At 37.2% G+C, this 20,885-nt stretch overlaps 1 protein-coding gene across 1 annotated transcript in view; it reads left to right on the top strand.

The window, feature by feature from the left end:
• Positions 1-17,550, top strand: part of LOC120770980 (rap1 GTPase-GDP dissociation stimulator 1) — a 29,733-nt gene extending 12,183 nt beyond the window's left edge. Inside the window, exons 2-4 of the mRNA XM_040098721.1 lie at positions 14,149-15,075; positions 16,308-16,694; positions 16,780-17,550. Of these exons, the coding sequence (XP_039954655.1) occupies positions 14,149-15,075; positions 16,308-16,694; positions 16,780-17,384 (1,919 nt within the window). The 3' untranslated portion in view covers positions 17,385-17,550. The remainder of the gene's footprint in view (positions 1-14,148; positions 15,076-16,307; positions 16,695-16,779) is intronic.
• Positions 17,551-20,885: the final 3,335 nt, after the last annotated feature.

Raw genomic sequence — 20,885 nt, 5'->3', positions numbered from 1 at the left:
AAGGGGCTACCACCTCGGGATATGGTGCCACTGCTAATGCAGCTAACGGCAGTGATTCGCCCACACGCTTGCGTCAGCGTGGTCAAAATTCGCATAACAACAGCAATAACAAAAGCGAAGCAAGTGCTGCGCATGGCTACACCAGGGACCAACTCGATTTGGTGAAGCGCATAAATAAATGCAAGAATTTCTATCAGGTTTTGAATGTGTCGCGCACCGCTACCGATTCGGACATTAAGCGCGCCTACAAGCGGCTCGCATTGCAACTGCATCCGGACAAGAATCAGGCGCCCGGCGCTGCCGAGGCTTTCAAACTGCTAGCCAATGCAGTGGCAGTGCTTACCGATGAGCGGCGTCGCAAGGATTACGATGCATCCGGCGCAAATACATTGACGACACACGCCAGCAGCACGAATTTGGGTGCCAACCATCAGCACGAACACTACAACAACGGCGCTTATTTCCATGCTGGCAGCACTTTTGAATCGGCCTTCGGCGATGATATCACTGCAGAAGAGTTATTCAATATATTCTTTGGCAACTTTCCGCCACATGCACGCCCATCGCAAAGGCGCCCCTATCAGCCGGCTAATCAGCGTCAACCACAGGAGCGTAATCAACAACCAAGCTTGGCGTTTGGTTTGATTTTGGTGTTGATTTTGATTTCGATGTTTTCGTCATTCCTTACATCAGATCCATTTTACAGTTTGGTGCAGTCGAGGTGAGTTTTGTGTTTCCCGTTGTTTTATTCAATTTCTTATTTTGCGTTTGTGTATTGATTTTGTTGCTTTTTTTATATCTTCTGTGTTTTGTTTATTTCTGCATATTATTTCTACATTTATTTGCTCTGAGTGTCCAAGCTTAAATAGAATGCAAAATAGTCGATAAAAAAGCAAAGTTCTATAAATTATTTCACCTTTACTAAGCCACCTGATTTATATCCGGGCAAAAAGCACCTATCTCCTGTCAAAATTATATATTTGTTTCGATTCAAATGTTTGCCGATTCCACCGGCCCACAAACCCCATTAAATCGTTGTTTTTCCTGGATGAAATGGCAATCTCTTCAAGTTGTTCTTCGTCCCAAATGCGGCAATTTTGCTTATTTACATACCCATTGAGCCAGAAAGAGCCCTCATCGCTGAATAACGCTCACTCGCTCACTGGCTCGAAAACGTGGGATCTTCTTTCAGCTTTTCAAGAGCCCATAGAACGAAGCGATGTCGCTTGGTAAAGTTGAGCGGCTTAAGTTCTTGCACAAGCTGTATTTTGTACGCTTTCAATTTAAGATCTCGATGTAAAATGCGCCAGTTCGTTCCATACGTCAGTCCAAGTGGCAGCGAACGGCGCCGAATCAACTCTTCACGGTCTTCGTGTTCACTCTTAGCTAAATATGACTGCTATGTTTTCTTCACTGCGTGCTCAACGTGGTCTTTTTAGTCGAATATTATCCAAATACGAATGCCGGGTCTCAAGATGGGTGACAGTATTGCGAATACTACGCTCAGAAGGCCGATTATGTTGACCAACGGATCTAAACCTAAGTAATTTCAGATTATTTAAAAATGACTCATGGTAACTTCATTAAACCCACCAGGATATGGTGATCGTCAGAACCTAACCTGATCCTATTCCTTAATGCTCGATATTGGAGCCAAATAATTCTCGTTGAAATAAATACCATTCATACATATCTCAGATTATGGAATAATGTTGCTGCAACTACCCACCCTGTAAGCGGAGGCATTCAAGTTCTTGTTTGCGCGGGACTTTGTTGCGAAAGTAAACACGGTCTATAAATGGATTTGTGAAATCTGCACACCGATGCATTCTCACCTGAAGCAAGGCCAGCTGAGGCAGATGAAAAATACGAAAAAAAGCGGAATTTAAAATTAATGCCACCACTAAGCCGCTGGCCAGCTGTCACCTGTCGCGCTCATTTCAGTAACGAGACTTTCCCGCGCTCTTGAATATTCCATTTTGCCTTCTGTTTAACCTGGGCACATGCGGTGTGGTAGGGATGTGCGTGGGTATGCCGCTCAAATTCCCTACCCTTGCCATTGTATTTAATGCGTTTTTGTTGTTGTTTTTTCTTCATTCATTCATTCATACGTTTACATGTATCTTTTGCCACTATAAGCAAGTAAAATTCGACTAACCACAATTTTCTCCGTCGCTTAAAAATAAAATGAAAACAACCACTCTGCAACCGTACATACAAACACACATGTGCATGCACGCTAACAGCAAATATCCCGTGCAACGTGAGACGCAACACCTCTCCGTGCCATATTATGTGAAGACAAGCTTCAGCGGCGATTATCAGGGCTCATTGGGACGTTTAGAGAATTCCGTCGAGGAGGATTTTATCTATACGATGAAACAGAACTGTTATCGCGAACGCAGCTACCGTAAGTAATCATAAATATTTATGACCAACACAGACCAATAGCAATAAAAAGAACAACAAAATTTCCCCTCTACTTCTCGGTTATCGCCTACCTGTGTTGACTAACACCCTTCGTCATCCACTTACCACGGCGACCAACTTTAACCTCACTTCCGCAATCACCGGATTTGCAACTTTCGCCTGTGTTGCTGGCTTGGTTGATACGTTGTGGTGGTTGCGGCGACTTGATGATTGCGCCACACATCGGCACGCAGGTGAAGGCATGATGGCACGTGCACGCAGTTACGGCAGCAGCATGAAGTTCGCACAGGCGCAAGCACTGAAAATGCCATCATGTGAGAAGCTATCGAAAATTGGCATAACACGCTATTCGCTTTACTAAGTGTTTGTGCAGTTGCTGACGCCAGCGAGAGTATGTAGTATGGAATTGTAAAGGCAACGTGCGGCAATCGCGCATAATTACTCGAATTAGAATTATTGGAGTTGATGAAGTTACGCTTTTTGATTCTGAATGCGACCGAACTATTAATGCATGTGTGCTCATAAAAATTATTGTGTGTCATATTTACAGCATTGGCTCAAGCCTGGTAACCAATGCGTACATATATATACATACATACATTCATGTATATCAATTTAATTATAGAAACATATAAATAAAGCAAATAATTATCGAAGACTTGAATAGCTGTTTATTAAGCTCTAAATTGTTATGTATTCATAAAACATCCTCTTCAAAATTTATTCGTCAATCAGACAGGAAAGCGTAGTTCGTTTACTCGGTATCGTTAAAGCAATCTATGAAACACAAATTGTCGTTTACGAGACTCAAAGTCAAAGTATTAATATATAGTAAGTGTCAGATCGATAAATTGGTGTAATTTTGAGAAGTTAATTGCAATAAATAAATGAAATACTTAAACTTCTTTCAAAGTACACTGGTCGGCATATATATTTTGTCATAGCATTCATTTGACCTTTAGACTCTTGAACTAAGTACCGGTGCATTATTAGAACCAAAAATGATGATGAAAGAGAAGTGCAAATTAATAACTGTAAATATGCGAAATATTTCGTCAATTGTCTTTTGTTTTTTCGTTCTGCTGATAAGAATGCCGGCAAGCAACGATTTTTGCAGCGGCATATATATTTTGTCATTGCGTGATTTAGTTGTTTCTAGGCAAGCTGAAAGTGTGGTTCAAGAATATTATTACAAGTTTTCATTAACATTGCATAAAGTTGATCTTTTAATATTTAAAATGGTTAAAACATCTGAGCTGAGCACCAAAATAAGATCAGAAATTGTGATCAACTACAACTTGGGTTTTTCCGTAATAAACATCGCTAGGGAATATAATTTGTCTCGTCAGACCATTTACTATCAAATCAATAAATATAAAAAATGTAACGATGTCATCTATGTTCGCCGTAAAGGCAGAAATCGAAAGACAGGAGCTGATGCCGACCGTCTTATCGTCCGTGCTTTTAAGAAGGACCCTCTAATAACACCAAAGGCTGTGTCCTTGAAATGGAATGAGACTGCATCCACTTCCATAAGTGAGAGAACAATACGCAGGCGTTTGATTAAAGCAGATATGAAAACATATATTGCAAAGCCAATACCTTTTATCACCCCAAAAAATAGACTAAAGCGTTTGGAGTTCGCGAAAGGGTACATCACCAAGTCCCCTTCATTTTGGCGTAAAATCCTGTGGACGGATGAGAGTAGTTTTGAATTCCACGCATCTCAAAAGAAAGCTTTTGTAAGAATTAACAAGAATTATCGTAAAAAAATTGCTCCTGTGTGTCAAAGAGTAAGCCATGGGCATGGGAGCGTAATGTTCTGGGGCGCAGTTTCATACAATGGTGTGGGAGACTTGGTTCCCATAGACGGATCCATGAACCAGAACCGATATTTAGAAACCTTAAACAATTATGCACTTCCTTCCGGCGACAGATTAATAGGAAAAGAATTTATTCTCCAACAGGACAATGCTCCATGCCATAAGGCGAGATTAATTACTAGGTTTTTAAGAGATGTTGGGGTGGAAACCCTCGATTGGCCACCACAAAGTCCTGACTTAAACATTATTGAAAATGTGTGGTCGCTAATAAAGCGAAATAGAAGCACTGATCTGACCAGGACAAAACCTGAAACCATCACTGAGGTCACAATGAATTGGAAAGAGATTCCTTTGAAATACCTCCAAAACTTGGTCGATTCCGTCCCGAATCGCATCCAAAAGGTCATAGACACCAAAGGAGGTTATATTTTTTATTAATTTCCAGTTTAAAATAGATTTATAAAACAAAATAGTAAATTAAGATAAAAAAAAATTTTTGTCAAAATACTTATGCCACCCATGAAAGTACTTTGTTTTTAGTTTTAATTAAATAAAAAATCTAAATCAATGTTAAACATGAAAAATTGTTATATTGAAAATTTAATATATTGTAACTAAATGAACTATGTACAATCCATAAATACTTTTCTCTTTAAAATAAATAAAATTTCAAACCGAAACTGAGGCATCGCCATGTCAAAATATATATGCCGACCAGGTTGCAAAAACGGTGTATTACTTTTTTAAGTATTTGCTTAAGCGGTGAATGTGGACCAACTATTATATATTTAAATGCTCTCAATGTTTGGTCGGTTCTACTTTCCTCTTTCTCCTTTACACTTACTTTGCGACAGTCTTTGAATATACGAAAAATATCACAAAAGATTTAGCTTTAAATGATTTCTTAAAACTGATAATTTTTCCTAATCCAATACATAATCACTTAATGGACTCAATTAAAAGTGTATTGCCTAATATAACAAAGAAAAAAGTATATAAAACATGATCCATTTCGTGGTTCCTTACTTAAAAAGAACACCGAAACTTAAAATTTAATGGCGAATTTTAATTAACATTCGAAAGAACATTCTTTAGCATTTATTTTTTTGAAGATTATCTCTTTCAAATGTTGGCCGCGGCTACGTCTCAGATGGTCTATCCGTTGAGTCTAGTTTTCGATTACTCGTTCTAACATTTCCAATTGTAACTGGGGAATGACACGCTGATGTTTTGCTCTAAGAACTGAAACGAAGCGGGATTGTCCACATAAACTTTAGACTATACACATCCCCACAGGAAAAAGTCTGACGGAGTGATATCACATGATCTTGATGGCCAATCGACCGGCTCAAAACATGAAATTCACCGAAGTGTTCTCTCAATAAATCCATTGATTGATACGATGTGTGGGAAGTGGTATCGTCTCGTTGAAACTAAATGTCGCCGACATCATTTTTGAAGAAATAAAGACCGATAATTCCACCACACAAACTCGTTGTTTTTCTAGATGAAATGGCAGCTCTTGAATCTCTTCAGGTTGCTCTTCGTCCCAAATGCGGTAATTTTGCTTGTTTACATACCCATTGAGCCAGAAATGGGAATCAACGCAGAATTTGGCTCGAAATTGTCGGATCTTCTTGGAATTTTTCAAGAGTCCATAGAGTGAAGCGGTGTCGCTTGGTAAGGTCGAGCGGCTTCAGTTTTTGCACAAGCTATATTTTGTACACTTTCAATTTAAGATCATCCATCCACAATGTTATGTTAATTATGATAACATCAAAATAGTTAAAGAAACAAAGCTTTAAAATCGTGATAACGTGAGGTAAATAGCAGAGGTTGTCAACATATCTTATGAAACGACTCAACACATTTTGGTTAATGTTTTGGGCATGAAGTTTGTCAATGTTAGACTCACACCTAAAGCAGAAAAGCGATGTGGAGTAGAGATCGCAAAAGAAATTCTTCACAGCGTAGCTGAATAGCCTACATTCAGCGAACAAATCGTCACTGGTGACGAGAATATCTCCGTCACTGGTGGCTTTGTGAAAACAATAAAAAAACGTTAACTTTGGCTGCACCGAAGCTAATAAACCCTTCACAGGTGCATTTCTTTTAGTAACTATGTGTTCAGTTTGTATGAAAGCTACATATATGCTATGGTAATCCGATCTGAACAATCTGAGACTATATTGTATTATAATGTTGCCTTAGAAAATAATCTATACCGAATTTCGTGAATATATCTTGTCAAATGTGAAAGTTTTCCATACAAGCATTTGATTCCGATCGTTCAGTTTGTATGGCAGCTATATGTTATAGTGGTCCGATATCGGCCGTTCCGACAAATGAGCAGCTTCTTGAAGAGAAAATGACGTTTGCAAAATTTCAAAGCGATATCTTAAAAACTGAGGGAATAGTTCGTATATATACAGACGGACATACAGACAGACGGACATGGCTAAATCGACTCTGTCCAAGATACTGATTATTTATATATACATATGTATACTTTACAGGATCTCCGACAGTTCCTTCTGGGTGTTACAAACTTCGTGACAAACTTAATACGAGTATACCCTATTCAGGGTATAAAAATCTGGCGAATAGCTCTTCAAAAATGAGTTGATAGACCACTGTAAAGATAAAAAAAAATTGATTACCGTGTTGTGGTACCCCATGAACTCGTTCTACAGGGCCAAACGGTCAGTAATGAATTGATCTTTCACCACGATAATGAGCCGTCAGATTCTAGAAAAATTTGATTTGACTTTTTTGACAAACACGTAACGGGAGTAAACGCTCAGCCATCGTATTGACTTTTTTGTTCTCGAAACTGAAAAATCGCCTTCAGGGAACGAGGCATGAGGTCATAAGCCATTAAAAGTCATTCGATGAAGGCCATCCAAACGAGGCTTAAAACAAGTGCATGGGAACTTAATCCAATTTGCTTGCTGGTATTAACTCAAAAGGATCCTATTCAGAAGACAATAAAAAGGATTGTATTAAAAGACATTATAACAAAAAAATACCCGGAAACATACATTATCATAAAAAAACGAAAAATATTTAATTATTCATCATTTATTATATATTTTGTCGCCTTCAAAGTAATCCCCACCAGATGCCAACGATTTACCAGTCCTCGAAATACTTTTCATAAGCACCTTTTAGGATGGCCTTCGGCTCCTTCAGGCAATTTTGTTTTATTTCTTCGATCGACTGAAAACAGGTTCCACGGTGCCAAATCTGGTGAAAACAGTGGTTGATCGATAGTAATCGTTGCGTTTTTGGTTTCAAATTCGGTCACAATCCTACCCTTTTTTTAAATTCAGCTTCATACCCAAAATATCCACCAAAATCATTCGAAAGGCCTCGCGAGAGATGTCCAGCTTCCTTGCCTGACGATTTTCCAGCACCAAATTCTTGCCTTCTTTAATATTTTCATCAATCAGTCGTCCAGAACAAGGTCTGTCTTCAACAATCTCTCGGCCGTCTGTGAAGGCTTTATGCCACTCGTGGACTTTTGTTTTTGATAAAACTGTACGTGCACGAAATTTGGTCTCCCTTTCGGATAATTCGTTCCGATGACTGACACGTTTTTGCGATTGCACAACAATCAAGGAGAAGACCAAGTCGCAGAAACGACAGCATTCCATCGATCAGATGTCACATCTTTTTTCTTCAGGCTCGTTCTGAACTGATTGGCAAGTCAGTGGTTTACGGAATATCTAATATCCTCGCAACAAATTAATTGAGATTTAAAGTCACCACAGCATTTGCAATTTAAGCAAGAACTCCAGTTCACTGAAATTGATACTACATATTTTCAAATTCCAATATCAAAGTGTGTACCAAAACGCTTGTAGACTTACGAAAATAGCCTCGGAGGTTACTAAACAACAGCGGCGACTGGACGCTAAATTGACATTTGCCCGCATTGTTTTCACAGGCAGGAGGTAACGAGACGAAAGAATAACAAAACGTTGCAACTGCAAACGAGTAGGCGACCTAAAAACAAAAATAAAGAGTGGAAAATTGACTTACAAAAAAATGCAAAAGTGAAATGCGGAACGATTTTGCCAATGGACATCCATCGAGTATTGGAACAAAAGCAACAGGGGGGTAAAGAGGCGCATGTTTGCCTTTATTACATTTTCTTTTTGGGCACAATGGACAAAGGGACCAAGCAATTGTGTAATAAAAGGGTAAATCGTTTTTTGTCTGCTTCTAGCTTTTTAATAAATTTAACGCCATCACGCCTTGCAACGCAACTGGTCACAGTTCTCTACAAATGACTCAGTTCATTTACACACGCACACACATACACACACAAACATACAATATTGCATACAATTGTATATTTATATTTACCTTTGTGCCAACACCACGACCATTGGCGTCTATTAGAGGGTCCTAATGATGGTTTGATAGCCAGAAACCAAGGACAATTGCAGAACATAAAGAGAAAAACAACATTGGGAATGGAAATGGAAAAGGAAAATAACCATTAAGTCCGACACTTCTAATCCCACAGCGCAGCAATTCGTTGACACAAAGTGAGTGGATCACCCTTTCAGTTGGCCTAATAGGGTTGACAACCAGGATAGACCACATTAGCGCCACGTGTGTGTTTATATATGTGTGTGTGTGTCTGTGCAAGCTTTTGTGTGCGTGTATTTGTAACAGGACTCCATATTAAATGTGTTTAAATAAAAGTTCAAGCAATATGGCAGTTCGACATGAGAGATACCAATAAAAGCAAGAGGAAAGAGATTATATATGAAAATGAGGCAAATGACTTGGAAAGGAAATAAAAATGGGACGTGCAGTGGCAGCAATGTATTCTAGATTAAACTAAAAAAATACAGGAGATGAAGTAAACAAAAGCAGGGAATGAAACTAGTGTGAGCGCTGCTATGAACTAGAAAAACAGCAAAGCATGAAAGAATATGAAGAATTGGACTCGAAATGTAACAGTGCACTAACTTAGATATTTATCTTAATATGTACATATGCAATTACATACACACACATACATACATACATGTAGAGGTATAAATAAAAGCAGGACTGCCGCTCCACTTCGCCAGCGACTGACTCGAAAATATTACGGATGCGTCGTGTAAATAAAGTGCAGCAATTGACTTTCTGCTTTCAGCTCCTCCTCTATCTTTGCTTACTTTATTTTTTTTACATATTTTTTTATATTTATTCTGCTTTGCTTGCTGGAAATCTCCAGGCGTTTCACGTAGCCGCACAGCGTGCATTAAGTAAACAAAGTTAAATTTACAAACCCAACAGTGCACGAATCCGAATCACTCCGAAGTGTGTGTTGCTTTGTATGTGTAAACTGGACGGCTGAGAACGATGATCGTTTGTGATTCCCAAAACTCCTAAATATGGATCACAAGACCCTTATTGATCGACGAAACCTTTTAGTCTATCACAAGTCAGTTAAGGCGGCTAATATCAACCCAGCAACTACGCCAAGTTCGCCGCAGCTGTCTATCCAGATGTTTCAATCTCAGTCTGGCAAAAGCTGAACAGTATAGAAGTAAGTCTGAATGATTCCACTTCGCTCGTATATATATAGTTTTGCAGTCCTTACTACATCTGATCGTAATGGACATAGTCTAATCAGAAACCATGGCGGCGGAATGAACCTTGCTAAGCGCAAGTTCTTCAGAGGACCTCTTCTGTTCAACTTCGGGTCAGAAGCTTATGGAGCCGCACAAATATTGGTTGTTTACCAGCGATTGCCAAGCTCACGGGAGATCTATAGTATATCCAATGCTAGAGCTCAAGAGTACAGTGGTCATGTAAACTCATCGATTGAAATCTAGTCTAGTCTAGTCTAGTGGAAAAAGTTTTCTTTTATTAGACAATACATTTTCAAGAAATTTGGTAAAGAACCAACATCTATTATAATAGTATAGTTTAGTTTAAAAGAAGCAGTTTTGTAATCAACAACTTTCGAAAACATGAATTTACAAAATTTACGGGAGTTTAAGAAACCTTCAAAGTCGCGGGTGAAATGTTTTTCTTGATGCATCCCGCTTCGGAGCTACCTAACCCTGAAACGATATATTTTTTCAAGTACTTGGAATTGAGATTTTCATTTTTTCTATCTGATAATAAGAAAAAAACCAGAACTAGTATTAACACCAACAACAATGTCAGCTTCGTAATTCTACGCAGAATAACTCTTGCCAACAGGTGCTACTTCGAACTGAGTAGGCAATTGAGAAGTGCTCTCTCGATGAACAAAGGCCAAGTTCTATAAGTCACTCATCATCCCCGTCCTGCTATATGGTGCAGAGTCATGGACGATGACAACATCTGATGAGCCGACGGTACCAGTTCTGGAGAGAAAGGTTCTGCGGAAGATGTATGTACCTTTGCGCATTGGCCACGGCGAATATCGAAGTTGATGGTATGATAAGCTGAACGAATTATACAACGACATTGAAATACATATGTAGCTCAGCGAATTATGAGACAGAGGCTATGCTGGCTAGGTCATGTTGTCCATATGAATGAAAAAACTCCACGCAATACACGTCGGGGGAAGCAGAGAAAGAGGAAAACCTCCATTCCGTTGGAGAAATCAGGTGGAGAAGGGCCTGGTTGCACTTTCTATCTCGAACTGGCGCCAAATTGCGAAAAGAAGAAACGGCGCGCTGTTATTTACTCGGCTCTAACCATGTAGCGGTGTCTATTGAATTAAAGAAGAGGAAGAATAAGAAAGAAACTATAATGCCGAAGACTTTCGAATTACAATTAAAAGCTCATACTTGGAGAGACTTTCTTAGAGGTGTCTAAGAACCTATTCAGATTACCAAACGAAAAAAGAAAGTATTCGCTCTTTTTGACCTACCCTAGTATTTATCCCATTAAGACGAGACTCAGGGTCTTAGCAGCGAATATTTGGGAAAACGAGCTTAATTCCTGTCGTGGAATTGAGATTATTTATCGAACTTAGGCTTCCTGCTTGTTTTACATACACAATGCATAAACGAGTACACATACATAAATTTTACAATTTTGCTTTAAGAGAAAATCAATGACTTTTCGGAGGGTCGCACTGAGACGATCCCTTAATCAAAAATAAATCACACTTTTTTAATTTACTAAAATTTTTCACTGGGAAACCATTCGCACTTCTAAACACCCCCACATTTACCCACATGCATGTGTGAGTGTGTATTTGTGTGTTGGTAGACAAACGACATTTACTCCGCTCCGTTTGTCAACACTGGCGCAGCACACTCAAGTCGTTTGGCCATACTTAAGCAGGAAATTTGTATGCAGTCGGATGAACGAGGACATTTCAGCAGGCACAAACCAACAATTTGCCGTTTTTCCATCATGTGTATTGGTGTGTATGAGTGGAACTGTGTATATGTACATATGTGAATGTGATAATGGGCGGGCGGGCAAATGCAAACCAGCAGCAGATGAGCTGCGAGGCGTCAATGCGCACAAATGAAATACAAATGAGACTGCTGCTCCTACAGCTGCCTCTGTCGCTGTTGTTGTTTGTGTTGGTGGCACAATTTGTGAGTCAGCTCAAGCCGTTGGTGTGGCATGGCCATACACGGACACTTATCATACATATCGACATAACTCGGGTGTAGCAAGGGAATATACCCACATATATTCACACATGCATATAAATATATATATGTGTGAATGCGAGTGTGTATGTGAATATGTGTTAGTTTATTTGTACTTTTTTGTTTGGACAAACTTGTCGCACATACTTGTGGAAGAGCACATCACAGCAGCTTCATGCTGATGATGTAAAATAATGTAAACAAATTCGGCCAAGCAGTCAAGGAATGCATCCTTCTGGCGGACACGGATTAACTCTTATTCATATGTGCGTGCTCTACAGGCCGCACACACACAGACATCAGAGATCTGCTTCCATTTGGGGTTGAATTGTGTTGTCTTTACTTACTGCTTATCGCAGTTTTAATGACTCGTTGAACTTTAGAAATAATTTTAAGGACTTAATTAGGGGATTAGACAACACAAACTTTCCATTGCAAAATTAACATTAAATTGCTGAACACATATTTGCATATGGTATATAATTAAGTAGAAGGAAATAAACGGAGACTGAATATGGCAAACTATTTTGAGCGATGAAAATACTGTTGGAAAACACGCTTGTGTGGCATTTGTTACATATTTGCCAAGAAATAAATTATAACCAGTTAAACTTCCCTAATTCGAATCACCATAATCCACAAAAAATAGACACACGGCGGAATTAATCCGGATTAAATACATTAATCTGAATTATTTCAGGAGTTAGTGAAGATAACTACCATTTAATCGTCAACATTTTAGAGAGTTGCCTGCATTTTCGTTGGCAACATTGTTAAAAATGGCTAATTTTAATCTATTGTGAATGAAAAACAGCAACTGACAGCTGTTTTTTTAAATTTTCAATAATAAAACAAGAAGTTTTATGTTATGAAGTTTTAAAAGTGACATGTTGATATGTTGTAATAAAAAATGGTTTTGTAAAAATTGGTCGGCTAACAACCGCAATGTTTATCTTCTATCCATTTTCATTGAAAATATTATAAAAATGATAATCAACTATTTACGAGAGTTTCAAACTCTCATAGCTGCCGTCTACAAATTTGGATTTGATTAAGTGCGCAGTTAAACCGGATTAACGCTGTTTTCTGTCAAGGCTAAGTATTAGAGAGACTTCGAGTTATGGAGGGAAATTTCGAGAGTTCGAGTTTTGGATAACATCTAGTTATCGAGGTTCGTGTTATGCAAGTTCAACTGTATTTAAATTAACAACGGTTAAAAACCGTGTACGTTCCGGTTATGAACACCCGATTCTTGTGGGAACGGCAGACAAATCCTTATTACCACCTTCAAAATCGGCTTCTGCGGCAATACAAGCATGTCAAGCGAATTTTGGGTTCTTTCGGTCTCGGCACATCTTTGAAGCCATATTAGCTAGATAATATAAACCCATGTCTCGTCGCCAGTAATGATGCATTTGATGCCCCATACCCAAAACATTAACTAATGGATAGAATGTGTAGACTCGGTCCATAATCCATCTCCCTGATACCAACACGTTGATTTCCATGTCTGTTTCTTTAATGTTTTCAATGTTACCGTCAGTAGCAGAGGTGGATAAATCATTCGCATGAGGCAAGTTTTCGATGACTTCACGATCTTCAATGATATCGTAGTCGTGTTTTCTTTGAAAACTTAAAATTTCAAGCAAACTCGTTTTTCGATTTTTCCATGATCTTTACCATAGAAACTCTAGACAAATTTTTCGTGCCAATCAATATAAATAAATAAATATAAAAATGTATATATAAAAACTAAGCTTCACACATACATAAACGAAGGTTGGACCAATGTTGGAGTTTTTTTTTAAGGATGGTGCATGCGCGTGCAGTTTAAATGCACCAGTCCGGGTCAAATCTGATCAGATGGTATATCCTTCTGAAGACTTTCACACCATGACAGTGCTGCAGAACTACTTGCATAATGCTTCATGCAGTTACAATAAAAACAACAAGCAAGTGGAGGTAGAAAATTCGTGTGTTGGAACTATGCAGTGTGATTGCAAATGAAATAAACGTAAATAAATATACTATGTGTATGTGTATGTAGCTTAAAGGCATGTAATTTTCGAGCAATTTTTATGGTTTTGATGTCTCCAAAAAACTAGGTCAACCGCTTCGCCGAGGCATGCAATGAGGATTGCGTGCAACCTTACCATAAGCTTTAGACAAATATATATACATTTTTCAACATAAATAAGAGGTTCTATCCAATTTAATACATTAATTTATTGGCATTAACTAATTTTCGCTTTTTACACACTTTTTACCCCCAAACTCAGGTGAAATCGATGATTTAATAGAGAAACTGAAATCGACCTCGGTGAGTGCGGAGAACACGACCAGCGAAAGCAATAGCAACACCAACAGCCTACTCACCCAAATATCCGCTACGAAAGATCCCAAACTCTTCGACAAACATGAATTGGCCGATCTCTTTATGGCCTTGGCACAGTCAGAGGAATTGAACATACGCAAAGAGGCAGCCAAATGCATTGCCGAAATCACAAAATCCGAAGTGCAACGCAAGAAATTCACAAAACGTGACATTATCGAAGTGTTTCTGCAATGTCTGCGCGAGCTGCCGGCCGATGCGAATTTGGAGTTGCCCATACAAATATGCCGAGCGCTCGGCAATATCTGCTACTTGAACGATGAGGCGCGCGATCTCATACTCGAGCTGCATGGCGATGAGGTGCTCGTGCGTCTGCTCGACATAACGCAAGTCGACGACACGGAGAACGCATTGCAGTTTATTAAAGTGCGCGGCGGTTTGCTTTCGAATTATTTACTGGGTGGCGAGGGTTTGGCTAAACGTGCCCTGGAGTTGGAAATTATGCAAAAGCTACAGCAGATCATTACAATCGGTATGGGTAATGTTGAGGAGCGTGAGGATCTGCTATTGAATACTCTACCGCTGTTGAGCATACTAACGGAAAATGCGCCCGATTTGAATTTCGATGCGAATCTCAACATACAGTTGTCGCATATTTTGGCTGCCTCCACAAATCCCGATTTAGCGGAAATGTGCCTTGAATTGTTGCATTATCAGGCGGAAAATGATGATGTGAAATTGCTGCTGGCAAAGGATGGCCTCTGCGAGACGATCTATAATCTGCTTGAGAAATATAAGACTTTGGCGAGTACCAGTGAGGCGCGTGCGCTCATGAAGCTGGCATGCGAATTGATTGTATTAATACTCACGGGAGGTAAGTGACTTTGAAATCTAGATCATATTGTTAAAAAGGGTGATCCATTTCGAGGTTCCCTATTTTTTTTTTTTAAGAAAAAACACAAACTTCAAATTTGATGACGAATTTTTATTTTCATTCGAAGGAACATTATTTTGTATTTAGTTTTTGAAGATTATCTCTTTCAAGTATTGGCCGTGGCTAGGTCTCAGATGATCCATCCGTTGAGTCCAATTTTCGATGACTCGTTCGAGCATTTCGACTGGAAACTTTGCTCCAAGGCCTCGACGTGAGATTGTCCTCATAGGCTTAAAGGTTCCCTGTCCAATGTATCACATGTGATACAAAATTATTTTCTTGTACCATGTGTACAGCGTCCATGTATCATATATGATACATATGATACATATATATGATATTTGATATATATATACAAATAAATTAAAAAATATAAGATATGTATCACTAATGATACATTGAGCGTATGCAATTCAACTTCGTAGTGACACGTTCGTGTATCATAGCTGATACATGATGATTTTTGTTACCGTTATATCGCTGTCAAGATGTGTGGGATAGTTCAAAAGTGTTGCACGTGTACCGTTAAAAATTAATTTTTGTATGGGGACAGGGAACCTGTTAAGACTTTACATATCCCGACACGAAAAAGTCTAACGGTGCGATATCACACGATCTTGGTGGCCAATCGACCGACCCAAAACGTGAAATTAATTTGAGGCATCAAATCTTGGCGCGATAACGATCGCCATTGACGGTTACCTTCTCACCAGCATCATTTTTGAATAAGTATGGACCTATAATTCCACCGGTCCACAAAGGATACCGTTGTTTTTCTGGATGAAATGTCAGCTCTTGAACCTCTTTAGTTTGCTTTTCATCCCAAATGCGACAATATTTTTTATTTACATACCCATTGAGCCAGAAATGGTCCTCATCACAGAAAAAAAGTTGGCCCGAAAACGTCGGATATTCTTGGAACTTTTCAAGAGCTCATAGAGCGGAGCTCGGAGAACTCGAGGTAAAATGTACCAAGTCATTCCATACCTCAGACCGAGTTGCTGGGAACGGCTCTCCATGGTGTTCGTATATACTCTGAGCTACGGCTGCTATATTTTCTTCAATAATGAAATCACCCTTATACCTAACCTTACTTTTTGTATCACGCAGCGTATTATATTAAATGCATAATTATTAAATTGTATATTTATTATTGCTTCATACACTTCTAGACGAATCTATGCATTATCTTTACTCGACGCCACTGCTAAAGAGCATGGAGGACTGGCTCGACTCGGAGGATATCGATCTGCTCACCACCGGTGTGCTTGCGCTGGGCAATTTCGCGCGCACAGACAGTCATTGCATTTATATGGTGGAAAATAAGATTATGAACAAATTACTCGATGTCTTGGCCAAAAATAATGGCGTAAAAGACGATGTGCGTCTGCAGCATGCACTGCTGAGCGCATTGCGTAATCTTGTCATACCGAAGCCAAACAAAAATGCTGTCATACAAGCTGGACTTGTAGAAACCATACTGCCAATGCTGGAGATACATCAGCCGCCGGTCGTCTTCAAGCTGTTGGGTACTTTGCGCATGACAGTGGATGGTCAAGGTTTGTCATATAATATATACTTATACTTATATATGTACATACATATCTATTACTCGATGATTTTTACTATTTATTAATGTTGCAGAGAAATTGGCACTGGAACTGCTACGCAATAAGACACTTATCGAACAACTTGTACACTGGAGCAAATCTTCCGACTATGCTGGCGTCACAGGCGAATCGCTGAGGCTAATGGCTTGGCTAATCAAGCACGCCTATTTGGGTCGCATCGCCTACGCCTTGCCACGCAAAGGCGATGCACCGGTTGAACATTTCGCCGACAAGCTGCCGCCGGAGGATTACGATCGCAGCAGCTTGCAAGCGTTCATCGCCATTGAAGGCACCGTCGAGGCTATGATCAACATGTTGACATCGCAACATTTAGTCATGCAAAACGAAGCGCTAATTGCCTTATGTATATTGTCTGTCGTGTATTTGACGAATAGCGCTGCCGCCAAGAGTGATGATGTGAATCTGGCCGAGATTTATATTAAATATGAAGTTGGTAAGAAATTGGCGGAATTAATACGTAAATCATCGGACACAATGACAAAGGAGATTGTGGAAAATTTGCAAAACTTTAATAATCTACTGCGCACTTCCGGTAAATTGGTGACGCATCTGGAGGAGAACAATATCAATGAGTTGTTGAAGTCGATACCGATACTAACCGAGTACTGCACACTCTAAAAGGATGCGAGCTGTGCGTCCATTGCCGCCGGGTTGGGTACTCATGTCAGTTAGGGAATTGGCAAATTCAATTTGATTTGATGAAGGTTTAAACACACGAGTGTCGAGGAAAGAGATAAAATTTTAACTTAGGGAAAAATGTTGGCAAATGCAAATTGTTGAAATTGTTAAAGAAAAAACGCGAAAATAATACATACATACATATATAATGACTAGTTTATTATTTCTCTAAACACACAATTATATATGCATAGAAGTGCTGATATTCAAGAATATATGTTTCGGCACTATGCAGTAAGCACGTGTGAAGTAGATTTGCAAAGATTTCGTAGCGAACGATTAAGCATTTTAGCATTTTACGCGTATTTTTTAGTGTTGTGACCATTTACTTACATACATACGTACATTTAGACACTTATATATACATATATACTCACAGAAATGTATAAATGCGAAGTTATAAATGTGTCGGCGGTAAAAATGCGTATAGGAGAAATTTATAAGGCACTATTTTGCATTACTTTTTTGTTTTGAATACACTTTTTTTATATTTTTTTCTTTAATGATGTTTTTATAATTTTTTTAAATGTTTTTTATAATTTTTTCTACATTTTTTTAAATTTCTTTTTTAATTTTTTTTAATAATTTTTTTATAATTTTTTTTTTAATTTTTTTTTTTATAATTTTTTTGGCCTGCCAAAAATGGAAGGTATTGTATGGAGTACGATATACAAAAAATGTGCAGAAAAAATTTTGTATTGATTGGATTATTTGTCTCCGGGTAATCACTCAACCAAATTCGAATAATGTGCTTTTTTGAGAAAAACGCGTTTAAAGGTAAACTGATGACACTGGTTGAATTTAGCGGCTATAATTTAGAAAGCCGTAACTCAAAATATATTTCGGATATCGATTTAAAATTTTAGTATTTTATTTTTAAAGGTACAACTTATGGAACTATGAATATAAAGTTTTTTATTTTTTATTTATTTTAGATCGGAAGAGCACACGTCTTTTTTTTATTTTTTTTTATTTTTATATTTATTTATTTTTCTATTTATTTATTATTATTTTTTTTATTATTTTTTATAGTTACTTTATTTTTTTTTTTATTTCAAACTAGTTATACCCCTTAATATACTTATTTGCGTAACAAATTTCGAGGCTTACTTTTCAATTTTTCTGAAATAGTTAACATTCTTTGCCAACGCCAATTTCTTGACACTCGTCCACACCAAACTTTTGGTTTCCACCTGTACGCATGTGCTCGCTTAATACATACATTTTACATAATACAAATAGGTGGCACAAAAATATGAAATATACCGTCATCTGCACCAATACAAATTATTTTAAATAATCAACAGTATATTGTGAATTTTTTTAATATACACTCATCAATATATACATATATTGTATTATTAAAAAACTTAATGTCGCACATTAGTTTATAAGTAATAAGTATATAATAAAGTTGAGAGAGTCGTAGTGTCGCACATGCACTAGCGCTAGAACAACGATTTGCAGTCAGACTTGTAGTTTTTAGTAATTTAGTAATAACATATACAATATTAAACCGTTGTATGGTAATTTAGTAGTAGAAGAAAAAAGTCTCATAAAATTCAAACCTCAGTAAAATAAAAATTAATAATTTCTTTTAAGTCCAACAGTTTTGGTAAACTTAATTTGCATTTGCTGCCTTTCATTTACTTTTTCAATCAAAAGCCATTTCGTACACAATTAAATGCATTAAAAGCATGTAAACTCAATTTACCAAATAAAGAAATATTTTTGTTTTAACTAAAATGGTTTCTGGCATATACAAAGTCGAATTTTTTAATACCACTTTTTTTTATTAAAAAATCATGAATCATAAATATATATTTTTTTATGTGCAAATTACATCTTTCACTATGCCAAAGGCTCTATTTTTGAAGACTACTATTTAATAATCTATGATATAAATTATATACACGGAATACTTGCATTTCTCTTCCTCATCAACGCTTCCTACTGCATGTATGTAATTATTATAAAAAGTATTTTGGAATTTATATTTATAGATTTAATCTCCAAAGTAAACAAAATGCAAGTGCATTGGAGATGTTTGGTGTAGCACACATGTGCATACATAACAATATATTTATGGTTTCGCAAAGTATTAATTATTTATTTTTAAATAAAACAAATAAATTATTTCTATTTTAAAAAGTTTATAAAAGCACAGTATGTATATAAGGTATGTTTACGTATATACATATATAATTACATACCTACATACATAAATCCTGGTTATTTACATAGTGAAGCAAACATCTTCTTAAAATGAAAGCTTTTTTATTCAATTATAAAGCAATGTAACAATTATTAAAAAACACACACTGCACCCACAGCATTTTAAACAAAAACAATATAGTGAAAGTAAAGTAAATAGCATTTAATCAAGCAGCAACTGTATGAACGGTATTCAACTCCAATATTAAGAACAATCAGCACAATACGAAACATAAAACGGGTGTTAAAACAAAAACGTTTTCTAAGATCAAATTTTAAACATGCACAATATTGATTATTTAATGTTTTGCGCAAAAACTAATTTACTTGAACTAAATATATACATATGTGCATTTGTATGTACGCACATACATACTGATAAACATGCACGCAAGTTTATATTTGAATTGAGTCAAATCAGCCACACAAAGTATTGTAATAAAATCGGTTAGCGGCATTTATACAATGTCATTATTTAATACATATATTGATAATTACATTTGAGCATAAAAAAATAAGAGATTCAAATAAAATTTGAAAATAATAATAATTTTAAGTGAAGAAATTATACATCATACATTCTTTCGAAAATAAACATAGTCTAAGCAATGAAACCTTGTTAAAACTGCTCTAACACCACAAAATAAATCACCAAGAAATTCAAAATCAATAAATCGATGATAGTAGAATATGTGTATTTTATTTACTATGGCTTTGATGAAAATATAAATGGTGGCTTTTTTCAATATTATTATATTTTGAAATTCGTCTACTTGTAATGTGAGTTAAGAAATACTCTCAGCTTTGGGCAACAAAACAAAAAGTTTAAACCGCGAAGGGGGATAATTGTAAGGCATACAAATGTCAGTCGCAACAACGTATTGAAAATTTTAACCAAGTAACTGGTCCGTTGGGTCCGTTAATTCATGCTTACAAAGCTTTTACAATGAACTACTCACTGTATTAAGTAAACAATTATTAATAACGATCGCTATGTTGAATGTATGTGTGCCTCTTAATGGAAGACAAATTCTGTCCCATTGGCTAAAGTTGACCGCTTCTATGTGAATAACTTCTTGTAGCGGTTCAGTTGTCAATAGTATAAGATTAAGCTGAAAATTCAGTCCTTGATGGTTTTAAACGGTCTTTGTGCAGTGTGTAGCTTCTGGGCAATCGAAAAAAAACTTTCCCTATCTGTCTAATTTTGCTGCATCCCTATTGAAAACC

This window comes from Bactrocera tryoni, chromosome 3, assembly GCF_016617805.1.
Source record: "Bactrocera tryoni isolate S06 chromosome 3, CSIRO_BtryS06_freeze2, whole genome shotgun sequence".
NCBI lineage: Eukaryota > Metazoa > Arthropoda > Insecta > Diptera > Tephritidae > Bactrocera > Bactrocera tryoni.
This window is presented reverse-complemented; position numbering and strand designations above follow the sequence as displayed.